Below are 11476 nucleotides of genomic sequence, written 5' to 3' on the forward strand. Positions count from 1 at the left end.
CATTAATTGAATTTTGAGACAAACCAATCATATGCAAAAGGGGACCAGAAAAGCAATGCTCTTTTTATTGTTGTTACATCGTTTTATTGAACACATTCTTCATTTAAAACATGAGGTAAGCATATTAGACGTAAAGTACCTTCTGATTGTTACTATAAATACGTAAAAAAATAACTATTTAATATTCAGTAAATCCAAATTTTGCTGCTATCACTGATTGGATGTTGCGGAGCATGCTTTCAATTAATAATATCACTAATTGAGTTACCTAGTATTATATATAGAATCGTTAATTTTTTTCCAAAATTTCCACTCACAAGAAGAAGCTTGTAACTTGAAATTTTAAAGGACACTGATGTCTGTCGCATTTAAAATTTAGAAAAAAAACGTAATAAAGTGTTGCCAGAATGAACTGTAAACTTTTAAATAAAACTTAAAAATGCTTTCAAATAATAAAACTATGTAGCAGGAATGAAAAACAATAAAATACAGAAAAGTTTGAGTATAATAATTTGGCCACCCTCTGTATATATATCTATATATATAACAGGCAATTTAATAACTAATACTGCAACGAATATACATGTATTGAACCTTGGAATTCTGAAAGGACGTTGTGTAATTTATGATTAAAATTAAAACAGTGTATCTGACATCTGAAATTAAAGAGTCTGTTTAAATTAACGCTTGAGAAGGTGATTTGCATGCCGCAATCCGTTTGTTCATTTATTCTCCGTGCCTAAAGTTATTCGCATTCTAGAAATTTGAATAACAACGATTTTATTTGAATTACATTAGTGGTAACTATGTAATTATTTTTCAGGATCGATTAGAAGAAGCAGAGCAATGGTTTCTGAAAGCAAAAAATATTGCTCCTAATGATTCCAGTGTCTATCAACATTACGGTAATCAAAAACCTTTTAATTTATTTAATCTATATATGTGAAAAAAAAAATCTGGATCTTTGTTCTCCCCGAAAAGAGTGTTATATCTGAAAATTAAATTTAGCCTAACCAAAACTCAATTTAGGCTTATTTTAGTTTATACATAAAATTTAATTTTTTATTGTTCAAACTGAAAACATATTTCACGACTGGGAATATTTCTTTACATACGCTTTTAAATACAAAATGATCACTTAACTTTGTTCAACAAAATAACAGTCAAAACAACGTTACAAATGCAAATTATCAACTGATTGCAAACACGTGTTTCAGGGTTTCAAGAACCATATTTTTCTGTATAAAAATGTGTAATCTTTTTAATGTATAGTTATCGGAAAGTTCAGACATTCTTTGGAAAAAAAAAGCCCCAAATTTCCTTGAAGCCCTAAAACACGTGGCTAACATAAATTGCAAATTTGTGCAATTTAAACCTTGTGTTTTTTACTCTTTGCTTAATCCATTTGCATGGATAGGAAATTTTTACGCACTTTTTACACTTTTCCCAGAATTTTAAATTTTAACTTTTAATTGTCATGTATTCGAATGTAAGGAAACATTATGTAATATAAGGAAATATTATAAATTGTGGTCGAACTTCTCCTCTATTTGGTGGCAGGAGATAGTACTAGTGACTCTGGTAGGTGCTGCTATACAGCATGATTGGGGGGGGGGGGGTAAACCATTGAAAACCTACGAAAAATCTAAATTTTGAACGCGTTATGCTCAAAATGTTAAAAGTTCCGCTTACATCCTTTCGCTTATCACTGTCCCAATTTTACTCTGGTAATCTCTAAAAACCTTCCCGTTTTTTTTTTTTTCTTTTTTATCAATTTTTTCTTTTACAAAGATTCTAATCCTTAAAAAGAGCGTTATCTCCTCATTTTTAAATATCTGTCGATATCATCGATGATTTTGACACCATCGTCAACTCAATAGCGTGTTGTAAACAATAAACAGACAGTATTATGTACAACAATTATTTTACTTGATATTAAAAATTAAAATGAAACAGAGTTTTAATTATTTGTTAAGCCAAGGGATGGAACATAACACAAATCGGCTTCAATTTTAAGGTTGCATAATATTTGTTGTACACTATTTGAATTTAAGATGATGATAAATGCTTTACAAGATGCATCTATATATATATATATATATATATATATATATATATATATATATATATATATATATATATATATATATATATATATATATATATTACAGGTCAATTTCTCTCTGAATGTGAAAGACATAACGAAGCCGCTGACATTTATGTAAGGGCTGCTGAATTAGCTGCAGATGATTACGAGATTATATTCAATGCAGCGAACACACTAAGGTAATCCTTTTTTATTTTAAAATTAATGAATTTTGCTGCAAATGGTATTTTTCTCAATCTTGTCAATTTTGAAAGCAAAAACAAATAAATGTCTTTATTGTGGCCCATTAAAGCATCGGCCTGAAAAATGTTCAGTAGCTATACTTCGGTTCAAATCAATAAAATAACCGTTTTCCGTACACTTTAGTACAAATAGTTTTTAAATTTTCACAGCATTGCGTGAAAATAATAGGAATTTCAGGGAAATGCAAAGTCCTTCGTTGACGCAGAAACATTATAAATAAAGATAGTGAGACAAAATTCCTTTTGTATGTTTCCAAAGCCATTTGGAACTAAACATTCGATACTTATTTAGTTAAAGAATTTTGCTTCTCTTAGATAGTGTAAGGCCTTGTAGCTGATTACATAATCTAATTCAATTGATAACATAATAAGTTACTAAATAAGTAAGCATATGAATTTTTGATTAAGTGTATTTAAGTAAATTAAGCGGTAAAATACTGATAACCTTGTTTCGCACGCTGAAGTGTTTTAGACAAAAGCCTGTAGATGTGCAAATCCTCGCTATTTTGAGGTTAACTTAAATCTTATTACAGTAATAGATTCGAAGTTTTAAGTGTTTTGACATGTGGAGCTCAAGAAAAAATGCTCATTTAATCAAAAAATGAATTTTACCGTCAAGAGAAGCTGTGAAAGTGTTTATAACCTTTTGTATTACAAAGTCAACATCTAAGGCATGTGTGACTTTACCCAATTTTTTTCATTTTTACTTTTGCGTGTTGTATTTAGTTCTTATACAATTTCACATTTCAGACGCTGACAAACACAATAAGGTTGGTAAAGTTTCAAAGTATCGTTATTTACTGTTTATATGTATATAAAAGTGTTTATAAGTTCGTTAAAAAATATTCATTCGTATTAAATATGTAGTCTAAGGCGCGTACATGAGTACACGTACCGATTTCCTTTTATTCATTAGTAGTTTATTGAATAGTTACAAAAGGATGCATTAGATGTCCACATCATATTTTTTCCCAAAAAATTTGATTAAACAATTAACTTTCATTGCCTTTAAAAATCAATCTAATCAGAGGTGAACTGGCCCACCGGCTCCTGAGTACACGAACCTGTGCGTCTTAGTTTTTTTTTTATCTTTCTTTCTTTCTTTTTTTTTTGACTTTGAATCTGGGCGCCTTGGGTTGTTTTATAATTATTTTTTAGTTTTAAAATTAAATTTGATTTCTTTTTTTGCAGACCTTGATTCCGTGAGCCTTTGTTTCTTTCGTTTTCTTTTCTTATGCGCCCTCGAGTCTGGGCGTCTTTTGGGAAAGGTTGGTACTCTCTTGGAGTACCAAGTTCCCCCCGTAATCTAATACGTATTAAAAATCAGTTCAACCAATCTATACTGCCGTGTGCAGGTAAACGCCGGTATCTGCAAAAATGAGTTTTCGAGAGAATTCAAGAAATGTGTAGTTGATTAAATACTAACAATAGGAAAATGTTGGAATTAGACGTTTCTTTCAAGCTTTTATTTTCAGCGAAAAGCAAATAAGCGAGCTTGTACAATAAAGTTAACGTACAACAGATGACAAAATGCTTAAAAAAAATGCAGTTACTGCTCTTTACCTGCACGTGGTAGTATAATGCTTATTATGTACCTCCTCAATGTACGTATTTGAATTGTCTCAATGGCTAACCAACCACAAGTTAGTTTCCCTTTGAGAATGATCATGGAAATAGCTAACTTCTTTGCGTAGCATCTTTTTTGCAGTATTACTTACACCAACCTTTTTTTTTATATTCTCATGCAGAGGATTTTTTTAAAATCATATTGTTAACCTAAACGCTGTTATATAAATGTGATCGCACGTAATATTCTAAGTTGTCATTAAAATCACGATTTAAGTCACGATTTTTCGATTTAAGTTGCGCAACCCATGGCTGGCTAAATTTTGTCATTGGAGACACTATTTCCCGAAATATATCAAATTTATGTTTCCAAATTACTAGCAGGCGCGCACTACACCCAATTCACCCAACGCAAGCAGAACGAAAAGTTCTTATCGAATCAATTTCTATCGGTAATAAGAGATTGGAGGTTAGAAAAGAAAGAGAGGGAGAGAAAAAAAAAGCAAAAAAAAAAAAAAGTCGCAGCTCTATCTTTGCATGGAAGTGAGGTCGTTTTTTGCTCAGTAGATTTTGGAACAGATGATTGAATCGCATGCAAATTGAATCCCTCGATTGCGCAGACGACACAGCTAGCAAGAGCTCATTACACTAAATTCGACGGGGATTGCAGGAGAAAGAAAAAGGTGGTTTATAGTTATACTACCTTCACTAAAATTGTATCCTCTTGGAATAAGGAAAGATATTTTTAGATTCGAAAGTGATTTCCGTACTTCAGATTAGAATAAATTTTATCGATGAGGCTATAAAACAAGAATTTATGCTTCGGTAGATTTATTCCAGATTATATGAGATATTTTGACATCCCGAAAAAGTCTGAAGGAGGACTTTATTTTTCAGTTTGTTTTCGCCTCCGCTTTCCGTCGTTTTTCATCGTTAAAATTGTTTTTAGAAGTATTTTAAGCGGAAAAACTCCAAAAAACTAAGACTGATATGAAAAAAGCGTACTTAAACAGCTTTAAGATTCTCAAAAGATCAGCGAAAGCACTGCACTAAATTGCTTCAGTTGAAAAAAAAAAAAAAAAAAAACAAATAAAAAGGAGGCCCAGCAGACCTGAATTCAGCAAATTTGAAAACTAACTTTAATGCGCTTTTGGTTGGTTCATAACCATACATATTCATTTAAATAGGCCCGTAATTAAAAATGCATCTTTAAGTTATTTATATTTACAGATCGAACTTTAATTTAGTGATGATAAATAGTTTCTCTGAAATGAGAAAGTTGAAAACTAATATTCTAAGGCTAGTGACTAAAAATGAGAAATTTAAACATACGATTCAAACTTTTTCGAAAAAAAAAAAAAAAAAAAAACCGTTGTTCAAAACAAGAAATGTGCCGAATTAGTCACAATAGGGTCGTTTCCAATATTAAAAAATTTTTTTTCTGAAAGAACATGCTATAAACATAGGATCTAACCATTTTTTAAATAATTTGTTATAGTTTAATATTTTTAAAAAATACGTAAATCGGTGATCTTTCATTGTTTACATTTCTTGCCGATGACATCACAAATAATGAAATGCCATTATGCGTTGCCATTCACAGAGCAAAATATTTAATTCGCATCTTTACTCACGTGTATTGGCAACGATATGGTTGATAGCAAGCGTAGAGCGCAATTTTAATTCGCTTCTTGATTTTCATAACGTGGTAACGCGGTACAAAGATGCGGTAAAGAGCATCATTTGTAACATCATTAAGACCACGCCTTGTTTGAAAAAGCGGACATTTAAAAAAAATAATTAAAAAATAACTGTTGGGAAAATAAAGGAATTTTCTGAGTCCATGTTATTTTATTTTTTTTTTGCTTATTCTATCAATTTCAGTGACTAAAAGTACTACTTTTGACTGAAGGAAACAACCCCGTTCTTCGGTGAAATTTCTTTACAAGACATAAAAACCCGATAGAATAAATAGAATAACTAGCAACTCTTGATTATGACCTCACCAAGTAGTTTTTTTTTTTTTTTTTTTTTTTTTTTAAACAAGTAGTACCGAAGAAAGTTTTTTACGAGTTTTGTTTTGTAAATTAATTGATTATGAAAAATGTCTCCAGTCCAATAAGAAATTGCAAGAAAACTGAATATTTGTAAGGATGGATAATAATTTTATAGTGTGAAGTAAAATCATATAAAGTTATATATAAGGAGAATAAATACTCAATGAGTAGGAAAATTTAAATAATATCATTTTTACTTATGTGATGCTTCCTTGATTTCACAAAAAGAAAAAAAGAAACAGATTATTAAATCCCATCTCTTCGGTGAGCTATGCGTAAAATGCGTGGCTATTAATTTTCATAATTAGTAAAATAGTTACGTTTACTGACAATCTTTTTACAATTATTTTCAAGTAATTTACAAAGTTATATTTAATACTATTTTCAGTTTTAACTTTAAAGAGTTAAAAAAAAAACCATACTAACCATGTATTAGCAAATAATATTTTTTTCCTCTGGTTTTCAGGCAAGCGGGACGAAATACGGAAGCAGAAACCTTTTACCACATGGCTGTTAAGTTGCGACCGAATGTAAGTATAAAGTATTATTTTTTGCACAAGATTTATAAGAAATTAAAGCTATTTAGAAATTTATTTCCATTATTTAATAAGTTTTGACTTAAAAGAGTACTTTCTATTTGGTTGAACAAAAAAAAAAAAAATAAAAAAAAAATAAATATTGAAAGATGAAAATAAATGATTCTAGACTGACCAAAAACTTGAGGAATCGATTTATATAGTGCTTCGTTTACTGGTTAATTGAAGTCAAATGTTTATCTTCCAAATCTTCAGTTCTACCAGCAATTAGAAAAAAGGGTTTTCAGGCAATTCCACGAAAAACGGACATTTGTCGTGCACGTGATAGGTTAAATATACATTTTATCAAAAATAAAAATTTAATAAGGAATCGAAAAAAATTGTTGCTTAAGAAACTACAAACGTAAGAGTGATGTATTGAGCCAAATATTTCATTCATTATCTTTTAAAATTATTATTTTTAGTGAAATATATGAGACGTTACGTGCAGGACAAAATGGTGGCTTCTTCGTAGATTGGGGGGGGGGGGGGTCATCCAATTTTTTTTTTCAATATTTAAGCAATGCAACAACCAGTCAAACTTTGCATAAAATGTTTCTCAAACGAACCAGTTTTCTTTTTTTTTTTGAGGAATCACGATTGCTTATTGCTTTCATTTGACTGTTTTTGGCGTCCTATCATTTTATTTTCCCACCGCCACCCTCCGCACCATCACCGTCGACGGGCTCCTCACGATGCTGCTCCTATAGCGAAAACCGTCTCTAGGTTGCATCCATATGCTACACACACGCGCATACATACACAACTACACGCACACACACACACACACACACACACACAAACACATACACACACTCAAACACATACATACACAAACGCATACATACAGACACCTACACATATACACACACACACAAAAACATATGCACACAACTACCCACACATTCATGCCTGCACACAGACACAAACACATATGCCTACACACACATTCACATACCCCTACACACAAACACACATACCGCCACACACAAACACACACGCCTACATACACACACTCGTGATTGCGAAAAACATAATTTGAATTCAAGAAGCCAAAATTCAAATTAATTTATCTTTTTTTCTTTTTGCTTTGTTTTTCAACTTTTTCCACGAATTCATGATTGCACGGAGATTTATGCTTTGAGTTCAATATCATCACGTTCTTACGCATTTTTTCTAGGGCAGCAAGAATTATTCGCTTCAGAAATCTCGTATTGCTCAGCAGTGTTCGATTCCCCCCCCCCAACTGGGCATCTAATAATGTGTAGTACTTTCCGCGTCAATAATGGAAGTCAATGTATAATATTTAGATTTTCCTTGCGTAACATAAACAATTAATTTACTGATATTGCGTGCACCATTTTTTTTAAAACTTAAACATTAATCTGCATACTTAGCGCTCAGATTGGTTCATGAGCTGAAGCGCAAGTTTTCTGTTAACTTTATATATTTCCCTCAATATGCAGTAAGTCCTTATATTTTTTCTGGTTTATGTTTTGTATATTTTTGCTTTTCTTGTGTGTTACTACCCTCTGCAGAGAGGTGCATATTTTGTATGGTAAGTTGTAAATTTTATTATAAATTTACGAGTTGTAGTATCATTCAAAATTTCTTTGTTACACCTCAAATACCAATCATCAGTTGGTAATCACAAGTTTAAAGCTCGAGAGGATAGTGAGAAAGTAGTTGAGGGCATTCCACGGAAAACGGTAATTTTTTTCTCGCAAGTGACTCTTCATACATTTAATTAAAAATAATATTTTAAAAGTATGAGGAACAAAATTTTGTTGCTTAAGAAGTTACAAAAGTACGTGAGACTACTAAGCGAAAATATTTGTCATTACCCTTTACAATTATTCATTTTTTTAATTAAATATAGGAACCGTCACGAGCGGGAAAATATGACCGTTTTTAGTCGTTATATACGTCATATCGTCCGCCATACACGTTTTTTTTTTTCAACGATTTAAATTATTATTTCTCAACAAATGAGGTATGTTTCCTTTAAGATGAAACCTTAGCTTTCAAAACCAACAATTCGTTTCGTCATTTATATATTAATATAGAAAAAAAATGTTAAGTAATGCATATAGAAAACTACAAGAGGATGACTTTGGAAGCCCGCACGCGACGCATGCAAATAAATTAGATTTTAAGTAACAGAGTAACTTCATACAAATAATATTGTGTTAAGAGTATCTTTGTACCAAATGTAAATATAAAAAAAATGTTCTTACTCATGTTCAATTTAAATTATAAGATATATAACATTAATATTAAGATGACCCTTCAGCCTCATACGAAAAATGCATTAAAAAACAAATCAAAAGCATTGAGTTCACAGAAAGCAACTGCTTTTACAGAGGAATTCGAAAAAAAAATAATAAAGGGACATTAAATGATACAAAAGTTTCGTTTCCAATTACCTGTGGTCTTAGTAACTAACATATTTGGTTCCTTTCTGCTTGCATTGTACACCGAGATGATTCCGCTGTGGAATGTATAAGCATCGACGTGGGTTAAAGTATATTGACAAGTGTTCTGAGCATAGGCTGGTCGTCACTAGGGGGGGGGGAGGCGGCAAGAGGGCCACTACCCCCTCACTTCAAAAGTTAAAGGGGGCTTGTCCCCTTACTTTTCAAAGTTAAAACTCCAAATAAATGAACTTATCTGATTTTTTTTATATGAATGAAACATTAAAATGAAAAGGGAAAGCCTACGGTGACCATCCGTTCCATTTTTCTATGCCATATTCCACATTTTTAAAAGTCATAAAATCGGTAATTTAAAAGCTAGTAGGAAATGTTGCCCAAATTTACAAAAGAAAAAAAAATAAATAAATAAAAATGTGACCCCCACTTCCCCCAATCAACTCTAATTTGAATTTTGAAACTTTGAATTCAAATTATGTTTTTTGCAATCACGAGTTGCGACAAGACCCTACTCATAGGAGTTATTGTTTCTAGAAACGGCTCTCCTCCCCAAGCTTATCCCTCCTCCTGGTTGGTTACGTGTGTAAAGTTGAGTGTGTGTGTAGGCTTACGTGTGTGCACTTAGGCGTGTGTATGTGCGTAAAGGCTCGCGCGTGTGTGAATGTGTATGAGCATGCGTGTGTAGGACATGGACGCCACCTTCCAGCAGAAGTGGATTCTGGGGGACAGTGTTTAGGACGAGAGGAGCCGCGCTGGTGGGCGGTGGTGCTGCAGAAGCCCCACCAATAAGCAATCGTGATTGCTCAAAAAAAAAAAAAAAAAAAACAGCTTTAGAGTCATTGCCCTCTAACACTTCTTTTGACTCCCCACTTTTTTCGTGCACCAGCCACCTTGTTCTGAGTATGTGCAATAGTTTGTCAATTTTTTTCAGTAATTTAACATTACCGATAACCAATGCTATTCTTTTATTTTCAGGAGGTCACAAGTCATATGAACCTAGGAGCAATGTTACACGTAAACGGCAAACTGCTGGAAGCAGAAGCCTCTTATTTGGAAGCCTTGAAACTAAAACCAGATGATCCTATTACTCAAAACAATTTACAAAAACTGAGAAACTTATTAGTTCAAAGGAAGCTACGGTCGAGTTCTCAGAATCAGCGCTAATGTTTGAAAATATAAAGACATTAATTTGAATTGGGTTTTCTATTTTTCTGAGCCTCCCGTTCAACTCTGTGCGAAGAAGGAGATTTTTGTCACTTTGAAAAACAGTGAACCGGGAAACTTCCTTCAAACTATGTGCATCTATTACTGATTATTTTCTATAATTTAAACGCTATCAGAAGATTATCCCACGTGATTCTCGTTCAAGATTGCTTTTGGGATTCGCGTATACCACTGTGATGATCCGAAAAATTGCCAATTAGAGATTGAATATAAGCAGTGCTTTTTCAATCGAAGTGTTTAATCTGAATGAAGCCAGAAAGAACGTTAACAGATGCTCTATATACTAACTATCAAGCAGCGTTATTCTCTTTAACCCCGGTAAGATATACACAAAAGAATTTTTCTGTGCTGGAACCGTCATATTTTTAAAATTCAAAATACCCTTTTTTGTGACAAAATAACTCGCATTTATACTTATAGTTGCAAGTACATGAAAGGAACAGTCGTATTGTTACCTTCGATTTTTTAAAATTATTTTATGCCTGTTTGAAATATGTGCAATCAAAACAAAAACATTCCCATGTACCTATTTTTGCGTATTGAATAACCGAGGCTGCTTCTGTTTATTTCTCTAGTCATGGTTATTGTAAACTTATCTCAAAGAGCTGATGACCTCAGTGGAGAAACTGTTGTCTTGTGATTAACAATTCAGAGCAAATACGAGCACTGTTTTTTGATTATGATAATGTGAACCTGAAACATTGTGTGAGAGTTGGACAATTTTTCGGATATATGAAAATGCGAGTCCATGAAATTTGATTTACCAAAGATACCTCTAGTCTGAGAAAGGTATCCACCATCACACACATTGTGAGAAACACTGTATATTAAGCACGGCCAGCTTCTGATTTCAAAGTTTATTTCGTCATTTTGCATCCTTTCCTTTTTGAACATTGCTAGAGCGAATTTCACTAATTATGTTGGTTGTACTAAGTACAAAACAGCGCAGTAATGCCTCGTTGGAAAATAGAGAAATGTGGAACATAGTTGTGAACAAAATCCTTATTATTTAATGTTTTTCACAAAAGTATAATAAATGTGCATAAAATATGTATAACACTTGATTATTGTGTTATCTGTATGCCTTATTATATTCTAGATAAACAAGCTAGTGCACTTTAAATACGCAGTTCATATACACAGTTTCTTGTTCTTACTAGCTATTGTCTTCCTGTTTGTGTAAATGTTTCATAACTGTAATGGATATGCAGGTTTAAGCTGTTGTGAGCGAATCGAGCTTCAGTTACTTCTATGAAAATGTTTACAACGTGTT

The 11476-nt window shown here is 32.3% G+C and overlaps 1 protein-coding gene across 1 annotated transcript in view; it reads left to right on the forward strand.

Annotated features, from left to right (window-relative positions):
• The window catches only part of LOC129231015 (protein O-mannosyl-transferase TMTC2-like), a 30854-nt gene extending 19698 nt beyond the window's left edge, over positions 1–11156 (forward strand). The window contains exons 8-11 of the mRNA XM_054865261.1: positions 824–905; positions 2172–2286; positions 6439–6502; positions 9955–11156. Coding sequence (XP_054721236.1) covers positions 824–905; positions 2172–2286; positions 6439–6502; positions 9955–10143 — 450 coding nt within the window. The 3' untranslated portion in view covers positions 10144–11156. The remainder of the gene's footprint in view (positions 1–823; positions 906–2171; positions 2287–6438; positions 6503–9954) is intronic.
• The last annotated feature ends 320 nt before the right edge of the window (positions 11157–11476 follow it).

This window comes from Uloborus diversus, chromosome 10, assembly GCF_026930045.1.
Source record: "Uloborus diversus isolate 005 chromosome 10, Udiv.v.3.1, whole genome shotgun sequence".
Lineage (NCBI taxonomy): Eukaryota > Metazoa > Arthropoda > Arachnida > Araneae > Uloboridae > Uloborus > Uloborus diversus.